This window comes from Spermophilus citellus (genome assembly GCF_964194105.1).
Source record: "Spermophilus citellus genome assembly, chromosome: 12".
NCBI lineage: Eukaryota > Metazoa > Chordata > Mammalia > Rodentia > Sciuridae > Spermophilus > Spermophilus citellus.
In genome coordinates this window covers 32,837,293-32,857,323 of record NC_138198.1, presented here as the reverse complement: position 1 = coordinate 32,857,323, position 20,031 = coordinate 32,837,293, and the positions used below count along the sequence as shown (strand labels likewise).

General features: G+C 41.6%; 2 protein-coding genes across 2 annotated transcripts in view; one reads left to right on the top strand and one right to left on the bottom strand.

Moving 5' to 3' along the window:
- The window catches only part of LOC308631406 (E3 ubiquitin-protein ligase RNF213-like), a gene marked incomplete at both ends in the record, with an annotated part of 277,493 nt that overhangs the window by 108,573 nt on the left and 148,889 nt on the right, over positions 1-20,031 (bottom strand).
- On the top strand, positions 12,970-18,666 carry LOC308631895 (guanine nucleotide-binding protein G(q) subunit alpha-like). The gene has a single exon (XM_081263445.1). The coding sequence runs from the start codon at positions 13,345-13,347 to the stop codon at positions 14,422-14,424; it is 1,080 nt and encodes a 359-aa protein (XP_081119571.1). The 5' UTR covers positions 12,970-13,344; the 3' UTR covers positions 14,425-18,666.

Sequence of the window (20,031 nt, the reverse complement as noted above, 5' to 3'; positions counted from 1 at the left end):
CTCTACTATAAATCGTTTCTTCCACTTATATAATTTTTCTCCTACTCCTCCTTTCCTCTTATATGTAATTGTGTATAACCCTGAGGCTCACCTTCCAATTCCATGCAATTTCCCTTAACTCTCACTTTCCCTCCCGCCTATCATCCCTGTTTAATGTTATTCTTCTTCTCCAGCTCTTCGTCTCTACCCTGTCCTTGGTTACTCCCCTTATATCAAAGAAGACATTTGACATTTTTTTTTTAAGGATTGGCTAGCTTCACTTAGCATAATCTGCTCTAATGCCATCCATTTCCCTCCAAATTCTATGATTTTGTCATTTCTTATTGCAGAGTAATACTCCATTGTGTATAAATGCCACATTTTTTTAATCCATTCATCTATTGAAGGGCTTCTAGGTTGGTTCCACAATCTTGCTATCGTGAATTGTGCTGCTATGAACATTGATATAGCAGTGTCCCTGTAGCATGCTCTTGTTAGGTCTTTAGGGAATAGACCGAGAAGAGAGAGAACCCAAATTACTAGCTTATGATTCTAAACCAGTCAGATCTATTCCTTTCTATCCTGATCTTAGAATGAACATGAAGACACAGAATTTATTTATTTGTGTGTGGGTGAATCTGTGAGCTGTATTGTGCTGGGCCAGTAGAGCAAGAAAACAGGTCAGGACATTCTACCCCCAAACACAGCTCTGTGACATTCGAGGAAACTGCAGAAGCAGAAGGCCTTCTGACCTCATCCTGCCCTTCTCCCCTGAAGCAAGTCATAGAATTCTCTGGTTTCCCTCTGAAGCAGGTCCTAAAATCCTCACTCCAGAGATCCTCCCCCTATACCTGGGCAGAAGGAATATCCTTATCTCTGAAGACACAGAGAAGAATGTAATAAAGAGGCCTTTCGAAGTCCCCCTAGTAAATTTCCATTGGGTCATACCCATTGACCAATCATGCTTCCCTGCCACTGTCCACTCCATTAATTTCAGCACAAAAACACCATCTTTCCCTAATGCTTTGGTTTTTCTTTTATGAAGGCTTCTGGGTCACATAAAACTCATACCAAATAAATGGGATGCTTTTCTCTTGCTAATCTGGGTTTTCTTGTAGAGGTCTCAGACATACGCCTTGCTCTGGGTGAGGAAGATACTGTTTTTCTTCTACTACAATAGGAGAAACCTTAAAGTCAAAATGATTCAAGGTGCTGCACACCCTGGCATGAGGGATCTACTTCAAGAGAAGGGGTTTGTTGTTCAAGTGGTTTTTTTTTTTCCTCCTAGTGACCTCTCATCCTTACCCAAACTGGTATACAATACCTGTACTACATGAACCTTGCTATGCTATGAGTCAATTTCAAATTCAATTAGAATGTACACTCCGAAGGAGAACTAGGATGGAATTCATCATCTGGGATGGGCTCCTGTCCCCTGAAATGTGTCCCGAGGCTCAAGGATTTTCTGCCTCAATAGTTCTCAGGAAGAGATTGCATCCTAGGCCCCCTCATTAGAAATGCATATTTGGGGCCACCCAGCCCTGCTGGGTCAGAATGATCACAGGGAAGGCAGTGAGCATTCTGCCACAAGATCTGCAGAGCATCACCTGCAGACTAAGGAATGCTGGTCTACCCTGAGCAGGCTCACAGCTCTGTCTCCCCTCTACCACTCCAATAGACAAGAAGTAGCTCTATCAAAATGTCAAGGTAAAGGGCCCAGCAGGGTTGCTTGCTGGCTGCCAGAAAAACCTCCAGGTTGTGCCCTTGTTTCCAAAACCCCTGTTTGACAGGGCCTCTTGGAGCCACTGGCCTCCAGAAATGTCTTCTGGTCCAGCTCACTGCACCCAGCTGCACTACAGATGGAACAGGGGGCTGAGAGCCCTAAGCTTACCCCCTCCCCCACTCATCTTTCTATATCTCAGCCCTGTGTTGGGGCCCCAGAAAATGACAGATTCCAGGTCTAAAAATGTCAGGGGCCATCATCAATCCATTATCTGTAACTGATTCACACTTGAACTCTCAACAGAGAAAATCATTGGGAAAAAATCAACTTGAATGTAAACTAGAGTTACTAGAGGCTGGGTAGAGGGGTGGGTGAGCATGGCAAAGAGTTGGATTAGCACATGCTGTAGGCATGTGTTCAAATATCACATTGAACCTCACCAATGTGCACAATTAACACATGATAATTAAAATTAAATAAAAATAAAGGAATTGATTTTCATCACTTCTCTATACTACAACTACATTGGTTTTAGCATGGAGTTGATGGTCCTATGTGAATCTTTCAAATCCAGAGACAGGGACCAGAGAATCACCACACATCTCCTTCATTCAGCAGGCACCTTCCACAGCCTCTCCTTACAGCCTGCAAGAGTGCCAGACAAAGGTTCTGTTTCACTTTATTGGATACATCAGGTGTGAGATTTACAAACAGAACAACAATGTGTACCAGATAGAGACAGTGTGCCTGCTGGATTTTGTGTCAGGAGGGCTCTGAAATGAATGGATCCTGCTTCCACACAGTACAACAAGCATCCCAAAGTGGATAATGTAAACAATTAAATTACTAAGTTATTATTCAAGCTTAAAATACTTCCATTAAAATGGTATGTGTGTGTGTGTGTGTATGTGTGTGTGTGTGTGTGTATGTGTGTATATATATATATATATATATATATATATATATATATATATATATTATATGGAAGGTCTGTACATGATTCTTAAAAAAACAATAAAAATAACAATACTGTGTTCTGTACAATATTGCTTCCTTTTAAACATTCTAAACCCAAGAAATATTTTTCTTGAATTCCACCAAAGTGGGCAAAATACACATGCAATATAATTAAAACCATTTCACAAAAATACAAGATTGTGTCAGTTTCTATAAAGGCACATTTTGCTTGAATATAAGGAGGTCCCATTTCAGAAGCCTCTTTTTCTTGGGACCCTGGTAGGTGGCAGTGTGCTGTCCTGCTAATCTTTGGCTGAGAGAATACAACTGGCAGGGAGGCAGCAGAGAGAAATGGAGCTCCCTCCATCCTTAAACCAGCAGGCTGGTTGATAAGAATCTCAGAGTCCGAGGTACCACCTGCTACCTACCCCTTCACAGACCTGTTCTCCCCACATTTCTAATACTTGATACATATACCATATGGAGTGAAGATGTTGCCTATGTTTCTGCAGAGCATATGCAGCTCACTACTGATTGAACACCAGGATAAAGGCAGGTGGAACAGGGGTCACTATGTGTCCTGTTTCTGAAGAAGAAATGCTGCTTGGCCCTCTACTCAGCTTAGGCACCAGTGTGGCTTCCAAACAAAAGGGGGGGGCACCCAGAGGCAGCTCTGAGTATAGAAAATGGACAAGACAGGTGCAGGATTTTAGGTCACTGAGTCTGCAAACCAGCCCTCCAATGTCTTCATTCTTGTGATTACTGTGGCTTGTGATCTCTCAAAGGGGGTTAAAGTCCCTGTGGGATCACAGTGGGGTCTCATCTCCTGGTGCCTGGCCCCTGTATACCCCTCATGTTCCAACTGGACTTGTGGTTCATTCATCTGTGTGTGACAATGAGTGTCATTGTCCCTCAGGAGCTTGGTCTCTGGGACAGAGCCATCTTCTTCCTTCTCTGCTTCCTGTGTGGTGCTATAGACCACATCTTCTGCGATGTTCTAGAAGAACAGTGTCCTCCAAGAGCAGAGCTGCCCTCTCTGCCACAGATGTGTTGCAGGGTGCCATAGTGATGTAGACCATGCTGGTGGAGCCACTGCTGCTGTGACATGAGCTGAGTTTGGGAACCATCTGAGGGGGCACCTGCTGTGGAGTCATTTGCACAGGGATCCGGACCAATAGAAGTTGGGCAGGTATGCCCCATAGGCAGGCACTGGCTGGTAGCCACCAATGGGGATGTAGAGCTGGGGTGGGGGCACCATAGGTCTTATCTGGCCCTTCAGGGGGATGATCTGGGGCTGTGGGAAGGGCTGGTCCTTTTGTTTGTGCCCTATGTAGCCAGCATTGCTCACATTGCTCATGGGGCTGGTGCTCAGGGAGCTAGTTTGCGTGGTATTGCTGGCTCCCGAGGACTTCGCTGAGCTATTGGAGTGGACAGGTTGCCCTAGGCTTACAGCTGACTTTGGATGTCCCTTCCCTTTCAACTCAAGTTCTCTCCTAGCTGCCCAGCCAAAATATGTAAGTGCAAGTGGACAATACAATAAATTACACAACGGAGCAAAATTGTACACCAAACCTTAAAAAAAAAGTAATGCTCATCCTACTATGGAAATAACCACAAACCACTACCCACCAGGGAAACAAGCTGAAATACACAGGATGGAATGCAAACGAACTCAACAAGCCTTAATGCCAATAATGACCACATTCACTTTTCTTTCTTGATGCTTTGGACACAGGGAAGGGGTGTTGAGTGGTATTACATTTTTACCAAGGTCTCCTCCCCTCCAGATTTTGGTTAGATTTAGGAAATACATCTGATGTCCTTGATCTTAGTGGGTCAAACTTGACTTTGGGATTAGAAATGCCCTTTTTCTCATTCAGTATTTTGATTTTTTAAACATTTTTGTATCATGTTAATGTTGTCTTTTAGAATACTACTTAAAATGAATTTAAATTAAAAGAGCAAGGGTAATCCATGGATTTGCCCAATACAATATGCCAAAAGAGTAAAAGAATTCTTGAAAAATAGGATGTACCAATAGTACCAAGCTCTCAAATTCCTTTTGCTTTAGATTCCCAGTGAAAAGCAGCACTTTGTCTCCCTCTACAGGGTTTATGGGAAGTAGCAGCGGGGCACACAGAAGCCAGGCTTCAAGACCATGGTAAGCAGGGATGGGTCCTGAGGGCTGGGCAAGGCAGAGGGCTGGCTGTCCTGGGGCTGCTGGCTCAACCCTCCAGCCCAGCACCTCCCTTAGCCCTACAAAGCTACTGTATTTAAGAGCCAGTGACCTGACTGAAGCAGACTGATCCCTTCCCTATATGTGATGAAAGGTGGGCTCTCTAGAGGTACTTCCCTGTAACCCCAGGGAACTACATGGTCTTATGTTTACCCCTTGGCCTTATAAATAAGTACCCCACACTTGAACAGCTCTGTGACCAGGGGCAATGAGCTCCCCATTGGAAGAAAACAAAAAATTTCTGGTCAACATAACATTGACCAAAAAATTGATTTGGTCTCAAAATGAGTACTCATTCTAGTGTGCTCTTAGGAAAAGTCACAGTGTCCAAATCTAGTCTCATCTCTGCACTCCAAATAAGATAAAATCAAATAAAGCAAAAGACAAAAAACTCTCATTTGTCCCCACCCAGCAACTTTCTCTTTCCCCTAAAGGGTCCAGGAGGCAGATGTTCCAGAAGACTCAGGGGCCATGGACATTAGATTCTAGTTTATTTTCATTATTAGAGTGAGAGGTGGAGCCATGTCCCTCATGCCAAAATCAGGAGAAAAAGCTTTGTCTAGGCAATTGCATGATCATCTGCCTTAATATGATTTAATTAAAAATTACCAATACAACACATACTCTTTGGGAAAAAATGTACTGTTGAAATGTGGGCATTATAAAGTAAATATTCCTAATAGCCCTTTCATGTTGTTATTAAAAGCTATCATATTGTTAATAAGTTAATACTCAATATATTATACATATTTTAATTTCAACCACATGAAACAAATGACATTTAACTATTATGATATCTATGAACAGTAGTTTCATATGGTGTTTTACAAAATATCAGACTTCAATTTAAATTAAATTGTGTCACCTATATTTTCCTGCTTCTGGTTTTGGAACAAAATCAAATATTTTGGACAGGTCTATGGATTCTTTTATAGCTGTGTACTATTCCCCAGTATGGATGCACTTCCAATACCCCATGCAACCTCCTACTGATAAATTAGTTTGCTTTGCATTTATCTCTCAGGAATGTTTCTGCAGGAAATATCCTTTCATTTTTGCCCTGTAAGTGCAGCTACCTCTGCAACATAAGATTCTAGTAATTGCCAGATCAAACAATGTGCATATTTTCCTTTTTGGGCCCAGCTGATGTCTTTCCTTGCAGGAAATAGATTTAAAGAACTGTACCAGGGTAGACTCCTCATATTTTCATTATAAGAGTTTATTCCTACAATGAACACACATTCAGCACAGCACAGGTCAGCACAGGTCAGTGGGAACCTGTCAGTGAACCTCCTTTCAGAGTAAGCTGGAGTTACAAAGTTCTGCCTCTGCCTTGGGTCCTCCTTTCTCCAACTTTCTACTCATCCCATTACCAGGGTAGTTGTTTAATACCCCCTTTGTCCAGACTCCCTCAAGTAAAGCAGGCATTAGAGGTCACTGCAGCTTCTAACATGCAACCAAGGTCAAGAGCACCATAAAAAGAATCCAACCAGACTCAGGTGCTAGTATGCTGCCATCTTCACAAGGTTTTCCTGATACATTATGGGGTCTGGGAAGAAGTGTGTGTATGATGTGGAGGGATCAGAAGGAAGAAGAGGAGGCTGTGGAGGACTTTGGTCATGTTCTTCCTTCTCAAGGGCTTTCCATTAAGGGAGATCCCATCCATGTTCACAAGTTATTGTGTTAGGGTTGACAGCCAACCCAAGGAGCTGATTCCTAAATGACCTGCCCACTTCTCAGACTCTGAACCAGGAATTTTGCTTTGTTCTCTGGAAATTAAATCCTGACATAGCTTGTGTTCACTGAAGTGTCCACTCCCCAGGTAATGGGCAACCCTCTCTCCAAAAGGGCTGAAATCAAGCCTGTGTTCCTTTGGACCAAACTTGGTTCAGAGAGGGTGCAAGAGTTAGGAAATGTGGACAAAGGAGAAGCAGATTGAGTGAGCTGCCTGGTCTAGCACAGGAGTCCCTAGAGATGTCATAAGAACCATGAGTGAGGTACCATGTACTCATAAGGTTTGTCTAAATTAGGAGTGCAGAACTATGACTTGCACTTGCTAACTATTACTGGATGTGGTCTATCCTCCAAGGGTTTGTGTGTCAGAAGCTTGGTTTCCAGTGTGGAGATGTTAAGAGGTAGTGGAACCTCTAAGAGGTGGGGCTTAGTAAGCAACACTGTCCCTCAGAAGAGATTAAGGTAGTTCTCTTGTGACCCTGCTTAGTTCTCTCAAGAATGATGTCATAGAAGAACAAGCCTGGGCCCTCCTAGGATGCTAGGGCTTCCTGTTATGCTGAAAGATCTCTCCTCCTTGCATATCCTCCCATCATGATGCCTGCCATTCATCGTGTGATGAAACCAAGGGAACACTCACCAGAGCTGGTATCATGTGGTTTAGACTTTCAGCCTCTGAAACCATGAGCTAAAAAGACTTCTTTTTTTTTTACAGTACCCAGCAAAAGAGACAAAACAGATTCACTCTCTGTGCTATGAACAGTAAAATGTACAAGTGACAACTGCCTACAGAAAGAAAAAACGTACAAGTGACAACTGCCTACAGAAAGTGCCTTCAAGTGTGCTTGATGTCTCATCAGAAAAATCTGTGACTCTTACCTGTGATTTGGTTTTCAATCTCCCTCTGCATCTGGACGGAGTCCACATAAATGGTCCAGTTCCCAATAAAATGTTCACAGGCAATTTCCCAGTAAGGCTCTCAGAATCCGTCCTCCTGGTAGTCATCCTTGGTGAAAGCACACAAGGTCTGGAAGTGCAGCAGGAGATGTCAAACATTCCCAATGATTTGATTTTTAAATCCAGCATCTTACAATCCAAGAATTTTGCTATTTATCCAGATGAGTTCAAAACTTAGAAGTCCACACAAAAACTCGCATGAATATTTACAGCAACTTTTTTTCAAAACTGTTGGAGAAAACTAAGATTCATTTCAGGAGGTAAATGGACAAGCAGAAATGGATGCACCCAGACAGTGGAATAGTATTCAGTGCTAACACAAATTGAGCTATTGAGCCACATGAAGGGAGGAAATTAAAATGCATATTACTAGTGAAAGGAACCAATCTGGAAAGGCTACATATTGTGTGATCTCAACTATATGACTCTCTGGAAATGTATAAGTATGGAGACAGTAAAAAGACCAGTAGTTGCTAGAGGTAAAGGGAGAAGATGGGCAAAGTCATGAAGAAGATTTTTAAAGCAGAAAAACTATTGCCAATGATACTATCGTTGTCATCATGGAGGTCATTACACATTGGTCAAAATCCATAGAAGGTAAAACACAAAGAGTTACCCTGAATGTAGACCACAGAGTCCAGATCATGATAATGTATCAACATTGGTTTGTCAACTGTAATTAATAGAACAGACTGTAAGGAGACTGACAGGAGAGTACAGGGAATTCTTTCTGTTCAGAATTTCTATCAACCTGAAACTGCTCCCCAAATAATCTACTAATTAAAACCAAAACCCAAACACCCTGCATCTTTAATGGAGTGTGGGATGCATAAGGACTCCTTAAGGATGACACATGGCTGAGCAGGTGGTTCTGTATAAACACATAAATGCACCCATGTCAGACATGAAATATGTTGCTTCCTGACCTTGGTGCACACCAGAGCTGTCTGGCATCCCCCCACCACACACACACTTCTCTTGTTTGCAAACATGTATTTTATAAAAGCAATGATATTGCAAAAACTGCATTCTATCATTAAATCATAGGAGAGAAATCTTTGAAGAAGAGGAAAGCTGAACAGAAGCACCTTCTAGTATATCCAAAGGCAATGGAGGCAGAGAAAAGGAAGCCTGACCCTCAAAGAATTTGCAAGGGGAGATACACACTGCACCATGGGCAGCAGGACCCTGCACAAATGTTCAGCAAGCCAGAGAGGGGACACATGACAGCAGCCTGCTCTCCTTCCAAATTGCAGTCCTGCCTTCCCAGCTCCTCGGAGGGTGGGGTGTCTGCACTGATGTGAAGGGCCTGGAGGCCCTGGTGGGAAGTGTGCTAAATTCTTTTCTGCAGAACCAATTAATCCAGCTTTAGGCAATGAAACCCACCATTGTAAATACCCAGGTGCACCACACAGTGAGTCTGAGATCTTCCAGCAGAGACCAGTGGACTGCAACAGGCCCTTCAGGCTGCTGCCTGCTGGGGACAGAGGAGCTGGTCTTCCAGAACATGTCTCTGCTGATCCCCTCAAACCTGTAACACAGTAGCTTATTTTCTAGCAAATTGGGGACTGATCTCATGAGCAAGAACACTTACCTCTCAACCCTGCATGGAGTAGACTGTCCTCAAATGAAACCCGAGTTGTGTTCAGTTTAACCAAATGGACTTAAAAACTCCCTGTGTGAGCTGTTACAGAGCTGAGGCAGAATGCTTGCAACAGATGAGGGGCCCCAGCACAACCTTCTCTCTCTTCTAGGCTCTCCCTAACTGCAGTGTCTTCTTGAGCACTTAAGAAAAAGTTCTTTTTCAAAGAAAAGAACCTGAAGCCATAAATAATCCAAATGAGGAGGTTTGGGTCTCAGCAAGTGTAAGATGCCTTTCTCTTGAGCTTGTTATCTGTTATATCTTTGGTTTCCTTAAAAAGAGTTTAAATAGGCAAGCATATTGACTGTATGAGCCCAGCCCGTATTCCTTCACCTTTCTTGAGCTGAAATTTATTGCTGGTTAAAAACACCACATAATGAGAGTTGCCTCTGCCTTGGTGCTTATGGTTGGGTTGAGGGTGCTTGTGTTTGGGTCAAGAATGCTTGCATTAATGTCATCTAAGCCTGAGAGAGAGATTCTGCTCAGACTCTAAACAAATCTGCAAGAGTGGGCAGTTTCTTTTCTGCCCTGCCAGATTTAAGGAAGAGAACACTGGTCACTTGCTGCAGGCTTCTCCATGGCCATAGGCCAGGTGCTTACAGGGTGGAATGAGAAACTGAGGTACAGGGTGGACAGTAAGGGGCTCACACTGTGCCATCCCCTCCTCAGCACTCTGTAGGCTTCCAGTCTGAATCTTAGAAAACATCCCAAAAGCCAAACAGAAGTGGTTGGAAAATGATATTCTTAATTTTTTTTTTGAGAATTCTAGAGGGGGTTACTTTCTACTTTCAAACAAAATTATGTTTCATGTTTACCTGGCATAGTTTGGGGGTGCTGAAGAGTACCAGAGCTGGAGAAAAATCTATAAAATCAGTCATTTGCAGGGAAGGGCTGAAACAGAATCTGGTATCTATGAAATTCCTTAGACAATGCAAGTGAAATGGACATGCTTACCCAATGGTAGAACATCTGTGCTATTGACATCCAATCTGAAAACCTTCTGCCTTCCTAATGTGGGCACTGATCCAAGGCCTGATGATACATGGATGCAGAAGAAACTTCTATATGAAGAAGTCACTGTTAAGGAGGGAAGAGAGAAATAACTGCAATAGTTGGTAAGAAGATGTAAGAGAGAAGGGGCAGCGGGTGGAAGGGAAACACAGAGGAAGGAACCAACATGTTGGGATAAAAAGTGCTCTTCTAGAGGAGCTGAGAGGAGGGCAGGGCAGATCCACCACCTTCCCTAAATGGCACAAGCTATAAATAAAACAGTGTGAAGAAGGTCAGTTCAGGGGCCTGGCATGGTGGTGCATGCCAGCAATCCCAGTGGCTCAAAAGGCTGAGGCAGGAAGATTACAGGTTCAAAGTAAGCCTACACAAAAGCAAGTTTCTAACAACTCAATGAGATGCTGACTCTAAATAAAATATAAGATAGGGCTGGGGATGTGGCTCAGTGGTAGAGTAACACTGATTTCAATCCCTGGTACATGTGCCGCCCTCACAAAAAAAGAAGATAATCAATTCAAGGACAGAAATAATGAATGAGATTTAAGGGGAAGAAAGGCTCTTTTCAGATCAAAAGCATCAAAATTCAAGTGTAGTCACATATTTTATAGGAAGTGAAACATTCTTCCCCATAAAATATTTTTTGTTAAAAAGTAGTTAAACAATTTTCATAATTGTTCCTATTATGAGAGACTACATAACAAATGAGCTGCCTGCTGGATTGCAGCTGAGGGTGCTAAAACTGAATCTCCAGTTTAGTGGGAGGCACAGACAAAAGGACAAAGAGCAAACCAGCCACGTTAACAAAGAGAGCAAAAGCTCTGTAAGCAATTACAAAACTCAGCACTCTTCACAGAAAGTTAAAAAAAAATCAAGAGTGCAAGCCACAGTGAAATAGAGAAAGTCACAATGATAGCTGGAATTTTAATACCCATTAAATGCAATCAATGGAATTAATGGAACCAATCAATGGAACTAGTCAAATATTAGTGCACAAACTCTAAGCACCATCCTGACCTGATGAACATCTATAGAACAATATGCTCAACCAGAGCAGTCCCTACATCTGTTCAGTCCACAAGGAATGAGCACCCCAACAGATCACATGTGCAGCCATAAAACAAACCTCAATACATTTAAAAGAATCAAAACCATAATTCTCTAACAATAGGGAACTAAATTAAAAATCCATAACAAGAAGATATTTAGAAACTCTCCTAATTTTTGCAAATTAAATAGCAAACTTCTGAAGAACTGATAGGCCAAAGAAGAAAATGCAGAACTACACAATATGAAAAATGAAAGTATTGGATATCAAAAGTTTATGGCTCAGCTAGAAGGTATAATTAGGAATTTAGAACTTTAAATGTTTAAATTAGATGAAGTTTATACCCTAAGAATTTTAAGAAATAAGGGCGAGTTATATCTAAAATAATTAAACCAACTCAGGGGACTCTTTGGTTATAGCTTCTTAAAAGGGATCACAGGAAGCTGCTATCTATGTAAATGCTGGGAACCAGGAATTCTGAGATCTTAATATGAACTGACACATCTAACAGGAAGAAATCAGCATTATAACTAAGCATCAGCATTAGAAGCTGCTTGGGTGAGCTACCCAGTCTGGTCCCTCTCCACCAGCACACCTGACATGAGAACATACAACATACAACCCTCTAAGAGGCAACGCTGTCTCTAAATTCTAGGCTCTGCAATCTGGGCCACATTTATTATTAACCTCTCTGAGCCATGATTGCCTCATTTGTAAAATGGAGACAGCAATAACTTCTGCCTCATTATGCTGTTTCATTATTAAAAAGTTAATGCACATAAATGAATCAGTATTGTCCATTCCTGGCACAATGTAAGTCTTTTTTTTTATTGTTGGTTGTTCAAAACATTACATAGTTCTTGACATATCATATTTCACACTTTGATTCAAGTGGGTTATGAACTCCCATTTTTACCCCGTGTACAGATTGCAGAATCAAATCAGTTACACTTCCATTGATTTACATATTGCCATACTAGTGTCTTGTATTCTGCTGCCTTTCCTATCCTCTACTATCCCCCCTCCCCTCCCCTCCCCTCCCCTCTTTAGTTAAGTATCTTGCTTTCAGTGGTAATATATTATCTACAAAACAATTGCAAAGGGACAGTGCAAAAGTTTTCCCCTCCTTATTAATAAATAAAAGGGCAATAAAGATTCTTAATAATAATTTCAAATGTTAGTAACAAGCCAATGACAAAGTTTAACCTTGAAATGAACAATTACTTTATGATTATTTTTTGTCTTTAAACACATTGACCTTTTAAACTGTTATCTTTAATGTGATCAAAACTTTCACTAGGGCTGGGGATATAGCTCAGTTGGTAGAGTGCTTGCCTAGCATGCACAAGACCCTGGGTTCAGGCTCCAGTTCAGAGAAAGAAGAAAATGTGTGTGTGTGGCGAGGGGGAGGGCGAGCATTGAGCAGACGCTCCACGCCTGGCAATCGGGGCCGGGGGTGGGCGTCTGGTGGAGGCGGAGGCGGAGCGGAGGCGGAGGAGCGCGCGGCGGGCAGGCAAACCGGGTTTGCGTGCGAGCCGGGCGGTGGGCGCCCAGGAGCCGTGACAGGCGGCGGCAAGGAGCTGGCGCGCCGAACGCTGGGAGCCCTCGGCTGCCGCTCGCTGTGGGGACGCCCCGGTGAATGTGCTCTTGCCGCTGGGCGCACAGCTTAGGGGGGGGGGGCGGCGGCGGCGGCGGCGGCGGCGGCGGCGCGGGGGCGAGGCGGGCCGCCGGTTCCTGGGGAAGGAGTCGCGAGCGTCTGAGCGAGGCCGGGCGCGGCGGCCTTCCCTCACGCGCCCTCCGAGCCAGCGCCCGCGAACGCCTCCTGAACCCGCCTCACTACTCTGGGCGGCCCAGGCCGCCGGCTCCTCCGATCCCCCGGCCCACCTGGTGGCCCCGGCCCTGGCCGCCACCCCCGCGGCGGTTCCCCGAGCTCGTCCCGGACGCGCGCCCGGGCGGCGGGGGCTCAGCGGCCACCGCTGCCTCGGGGGAGCGAGGGCGGGAGGGTGTGTGTGCGCGCGTGTGAGCAGGGGGTGCCGGCGGGGCTGCAGCGGAGGCACTTTGGAAGAATGACTCTGGAGTCCATCATGGCGTGCTGCCTGAGCGAGGAGGCCAAGGAAGCCCGGCGGATCAACGAGGAGATCGAGCGGCAGCTCCGCAGGGACAAGCGGGACGCCCGCCGGGAGCTCAAGCTGCTGCTGCTGGGAACAGGAGAGAGTGGCAAGAGTACATTTATCAAGCAGATGAGAATCATCCATGGGTCAGGATACTCCGATGAAGACAAAAGGGGCTTCACCAAACTGGTGTATCAGAACATCTTCACAGCAATGCAGGCCATGATCAGAGCTATGGACACACTCAAGATCCCGTACAAGTATGAGCACAACAAGGCTCATGCACAATTAGTTCGAGAAGTTGATGTGGAGAAGGTGTCTGCTTTTGAGAATCCATATGTAGATGCAATAAAGAGTTTGTGGAATGACCCTGGAATCCAGGAATGCTATGACAGACGACGAGAATATCAGTTATCTGACTCTACCAAATACTATCTGAATGACTTGGACCGCGTAGCTGATCCTTCCTACCTGCCTACGCAGCAAGATGTGCTTAGAGTTCGAGTCCCCACCACAGGGATCATCGAGTACCCCTTTGACTTACAAAGTGTCATTTTCAGGATGGTCGATGTAGGGGGCCAAAGATCAGAGAGAAGAAAATGGATACACTGCTTTGAAAATGTCACCTCTATCATGTTTCTAGTAGCGCTTAGTGAATATGATCAAGTTCTCGTGGAGTCAGACAATGAGAACCGAATGGAAGAAAGCAAAGCACTCTTTAGAACAATTATCACATATCCCTGGTTCCAGAACTCCTCAGTTATTCTGTTCTTAAACAAGAAAGATCTTCTAGAGGAGAAAATTATGTATTCCCACCTAGTTGACTACTTCCCAGAATATGATGGACCCCAGATTGATGCACAAGCAGCTCGAGAATTCATCCTGAAGATGTTCGTGGACCTGAACCCAGACAGTGACAAAATTATCTACTCCCACTTCACGTGTGCCACAGACACCGAGAACATCCGCTTTGTCTTTGCCGCGGTCAAGGACACCATCCTCCAGTTGAACCTGAAGGAGTACAATCTGGTCTAATCGTGCCTCCCAGAAACCTGCCCTTCCCTTCCCTGGTGGGCTATTGAAGATATACAAGAGGGACTGTATTTCTGTGGAAAACAATTTGCATAATACTAATTTATTGCCGTCCTGGACTCTGTGTGAGCGTGTCCACAGAGTTTATAGTAAATATTATGATTTTATTTAAACTATTCAGAGGAAAAACAGAGGATGCTGAAGTACAGTCCCAGCACATTTCCTCTCTATCTTTTTTTTAGGCAAAACCTTGTGACTCAATGTATTTTAAATTCTCAGTCATGCACTCACAAAGAGTCGTTTCTCTCTTTCTCTCTCTTACTTTCTTTCTTTTCTATTGAGCAAAACAAAGCTGATTTCCCTTTTTCCTAATCCATACATCCCTCCTGATTTTTTTTCCCAGGTTACAATGGCCTTTATCCTAGTTCTATTCTTGGTCACGTTTTTCTTTCGAATGATGGTCAGGACAATGTCATTCGATTTAAGCCATCCTACATCAGCTTAACCTAACACTTTGTAGTTTTTGCTGAAGGATTATATGTATTACTACTATGGTTTTCAATGTATTGCTCTGGATACACATCTAGTGTTTCTTTTTTGATACATAGTCTCGTCTAACTGGACTGGGACAATGGATGCCCATCAAACAGTCAAGTGTCATTTCTTTGAGTTTTGACCTTCAGGCATAGTTCATGATTGCTCAGAGAAATGCACAGAAGTTGGAGGCATGGGCAAAGACACACAGAAGGAGTCCTTTCTTTTCAAATCCATGTGCCATTGTCCTTTCTCCCTTCCTTGCTGAATTCCCTGCCCCTGACTCCCCGGCCTCCACCCTTTCTTTAAATCACAGATGCCAAAAAACATGCCAACAGACACTACATTGCCCCAATGGCTGCTACCCAGAGCCTTTTCATAGGTTATTTTTTGTTTTTGTTTTTTGGTTCCAACTTTTTTTAATTTTTTCCTTTGCAATTGGGCCACAATTTTTAAATGATTTTTTTATTATGGGTATGTGTTGCCAAAACTGGCTTTTTGTAAAGCAAAACAAATTAAGACCTTACAAAATAAAATCCAGTGTCTTAAAGAGAGTAAGACTGTGAAGCTGAAGATGACTGGCTGAGAAGGAACCTACCAGTTGCCAAATAATTGGTAACTGTAAATCTGATGCTCATGGTCCATTCTTTTCTTTGCCCTTCAGATCATGTGGTTTAGTGTCCAGTCCCACGTTGAGTGCCCCAGATCAGCACTGTAGAAAAGTCTCCTGTGTGGTTTATCATGAAATCTGCTCATGTCTTGTTTATTGGAAGCCAGTTTTACTCGCTCTTATGTCCTTTAATTTCAAGTAAATCTGCCAAGAACGTTGGTTGATAGTATTATCCTGACACCTTTAATTTGAAAAAAAAAAATGTTACTGCTGGTTTATCTCCTTCAGGATCTTCTTGAACTGGTGACTGATTGAGTTGAACTTAAGGAAGTTTTGTGGACTTAAAAGTAACCTCTCAGTGTTCCATTGAACATGTATCTCTGTAACTGAACCTCCTAGGAGAGATGTTTGGAATTCTACATGTGCAATTTTTCAACACATGCAAAAAATACAGCACATGTATCATGAACTTCTGACAAGCAGCCTAAGTTGAGATGTGATTTAAGAAAGAAATCATGATTGTTTTAAAGCTGCTGAGAAGTTAGCATGAGGCCATGACTCTAGTCTCAGTACTATTGGGCACTAGTCTAAACATTCATATAAATCACTTTTTTGAATAACAAAGGGGAGGGAGAAAATTAACAGCTTTTGAGTACCAAAGTTACTGAATAGTAATGAAATGTTCTTATTCTTAATTCTCCCAGCCTCAAACAACACAGGTTACTTTTTTTTCTTTACTCAGAAAGCACCTGTAATTTAATTAACAGACTGCCTGTAGGTATAGTGCAATTACGAATGCTCTAATCGTTGTACATACATCTCTCTAGATATTGCAGCATCCATACTGGCTTTGTAATCATTAATTTTTTTGGCAGATTGAATGTGCTGTATTGATATGTATCTATGTAATTGTATTGTATGTCTTATAGCTAATTCACATTTTGAATAATGTTATTTTATTTACTTTTTTAATAGAGGAGAATGTAAATTTGTCAGTTTATTTCTGACTAGGGATATTTTTTTTCCATTTAGAAAAGAAGAAAAAAACAAAAACCTTACTATCGTACAGAGCGGTACTAGCATCGTGCTGTATAAAATCATTTGCACATTCCTGAGTAGAGGTATACTGATTCTAAGACCCAAAGGTAATTTCATAGCAAAATACATAAAATCAGTCGGAGCTTTTATACAAACATGGAAACCAACTTTGTAGAACTTTTGCCATTTGATCTAGGATTGGAATATGAGCTTTTATACAATTCATATTCTTATTTGGCAAATGCACAGTTTAGTATTACCTCTCTGATGGCCTTTATTAGAGAAAGGCAGTTTTAGAAGCTATTGTGATCCACTAAGGAAACGTTTTAACAGCTAGAGACCACTGCTTGCCTGAAAGGGCGATCTTAAATTTGGTGCAGCAAAAAATAAAACAAAAAAATACAAAAATAAAAACAAAAAAAAATGTAAACAGCAACATTTGATGGCCTACAGTGTGTATAGAGAAAACCTCATCACAAGATCATAAGTGTTACAGTTTTAGGGAATCAAGATATTCTATTTAATAGAGCTCTAGTAGATGTAGTTGATTAAACCTGATCTCAAAGCTTGAAGAAGCTGAGCAAAACAGGGAAAGATTGTTATATTTGTCTTTATGAAGTTGGGATGGAATTTGCTATGCAGAATTGAGGTTTGTGGCTTTTCTGCTTATCTTGGGGTGCATGACAGGATCCCTTCTTTTGAGAAGGGAAATAATTGATCACCCTAGCTGCAGTAAGGCATAGAAACCTAATTGTATCCACACTAGTCAATCGAAGCTACAGGATTTTTTGTTGATATTGTTTCTTTGGGGTTTTATTGAAGGGGCGAGGGGCGGGAAGGGACTCTTTTCAGTTTTGTATAAAAACAAAGTTTACTCATGCTTTCTATTCTATTGTGATTGCTCTAAGCGTGTGCCACTGGACTCCTGTTGTTGATGCTCTAGGTAATGGAGGCTTGTGGCGAGTTTTATGGTGACTTGGGCATGTCTTATTCAAAAACAAAACACAAAACACAGAAACCTTTCTTCAGCATACCAAGGCAAGCAGCCATTTCATGACTCACATAACACATTGCAGTGTACCAGTTTACAGATAATTTTTTCTTTTTTTAAAATTTTTTTTATTTTTGTTTCTGCTTGATGCGGCAATTCTAACCCACAGAGAATTCCTTATTTGTAAATTGGAGGTTTTTACTATGCCTTACAGAGCTTAAATTCAGAAGTTTGTGCCTCGAATCTGAAACAAAGGGAAATAACACACTTATTTAAAAGTCAGTAAATCCCCTAGAAGTTATCAGGGTTTTTTTTTTTCTTTCTTAACATTTCCATGTAAAGAGCTCTGTTGAATGTCATGAATAGATGGCAGGGAAAAGAAAAATCTTAGGAACCTGCACTTGTTATTCACTAGCAGATGACATCTACAGAAGGTATTTGAAGAACACCAGAAACTTTCTTTTTCTTTTTCCTTTTTTTTTCTTTTTTAAAATGAGATCAACTATCAGGCCTGATATTTTAAAAAGGTAATTCAGCTAAAGGGCAATTTACTTTTTTGTACTTCAGACTATCTTGATTGTCAAGGTGTACGAACTGTAATTTTAAAATTTATATTGCCACATGATTGTAAATGTTAGTTGTCTTAAGTTAGGAATTGGTAGAAAGCTATTTATGCTGGATTTGGGTCAAAATGACTTATCTGCAAAAAAATAAAAATAATAATTGGAAGAAAGGGCTGCATAATAAGATACTGCAAGACTCAAATATTGGTTGGAAATTCCCCTCAGATTACCCTCAATTTCCCTTTGTTTTCACTTTCTCAAGAAGAACGAATGAAATGAAATATAGCAGAATGTTAACCCATATAAAAATAAAGTGTACCCAAATATTGTAATGCATATTGCTGCTCTTCTTAAAAATCAATGAGGGTCTTAAACCACCTAATTGGCAATTAATAACATCTCAAATTCATGAAAATAAGGTGTGCTTGGTATACATTCATATTTTCTTCCAAAGAGATATCTTTGGTTAGAAACACACAAAATCAAAACTAAGAATATCATATGTTTAACTATCTCTACATATTTCCAGCATATGTAGCGTTAATAGATCTGTCCTGGTACCTGTGTCTTGGGGATTTCATTTTAGTTCCATCAAGTTAGGAAAAGAAATGGCTTAGTTGTATATGATTAGCTAGATGTTTTTGGAGCCAGACACCTGCTGTTTAGTAGTTAACTTAGTACAGTCTAAACTTGTCATTTGTTTTCCTCACAGAGTAACCATTTCCTGCTCTCTTCCCTACTACCACTGCCCTTTCAATAACACTCTTGCCTCTAGAATCATATGTTCCAAGTATGCATACACACCTAGCACATAGTAGGTGCTCAAATATTAATTTCCTCCTTACCTTTCTTACCTACCATGTAGCCTCCATTTCCCCATATGATTCCAACCCAAGCTCTTGGGTAAAATTGGATTTTACTTGGATAAAGAATTCTGACTTTGGTAGAAGTTTTTGGTAGACAGAAAATAATAACAGGGAGGAAGGTATTATTCTTCAGTAGAATATTTTTAGGTTTAGGAAAGAAAGATGGAAAATTACTGTGTAACTTTGTCCAGGTGACTTGGATTGAAACACATGTTTTTTGTGGATTTCTTTTCCTCAAAGAACTCTCTAAATGCAACTTCTTGCTGGATTCCTCACCCATCACGTTGGAACCCCTGACTAGACCATGTATTTAGGGAGTTTTGTCAGAAAACATTTTTAACTTACAGTATTTAAAAGAATCGTATTTACTGTTCTTAAAATGTCATTCAATGCATGTATTGTCTATTGTTTGGGGATGGGAACTAGTTTTGCAAAAACACCTAATGTTGTATAATAATGCCCCAATGATCTTGCTGGTTAAAAATACAGTATTTTTGGCCATAAAAAAAAAAGACCCTGGGTTCAAACCCCAGCACCACAAAAAAAAAAAAAAAAAAAAAAACTTTCACTAATGTGACCTGGTCCTGTTGTGCATCTTTCTCCAAACAAATCAAACACAATGCAAACCACATTATAGACCAAACAATCCAATGAGAGGCTCTAAAAGACTTTTTAAAAACTTTATTAATTAATCATATGTGAGGGCAACTTTTAAAGTTTTAAGTTAGTTTCTTGGTTCTTCTAAGAACAAGACAGGTGAAAATGAGTTACAGTTAGCTCTTCTCTAGCAACACACCCTCTGTTGATGTAGACAGACAACAGAGGTTGTCTATTTTATTTTAAGACACATAGCTTTAACTATCATGACACAAGCATGGTTACTACAAAGATATTATGACATGGAAACCTGAAGCAAAGTCATTTTCTTTTAAAGAGTGGACAAGTTATCTCCCTAGATCCACAGGCCCTGCAAATTGCTGCACCTGCTGAAGGCCTGAGAGTGAGAAA

What these genes read in the sequence shown, in the direction of transcription:
- LOC308631895 (XM_081263445.1), top strand. Translation starts at nt 13,345, where the DNA reads ATGACTCTGGAGTCCATCATGGCGTGCTGCCTGAGCGAGGAGGCCAAG.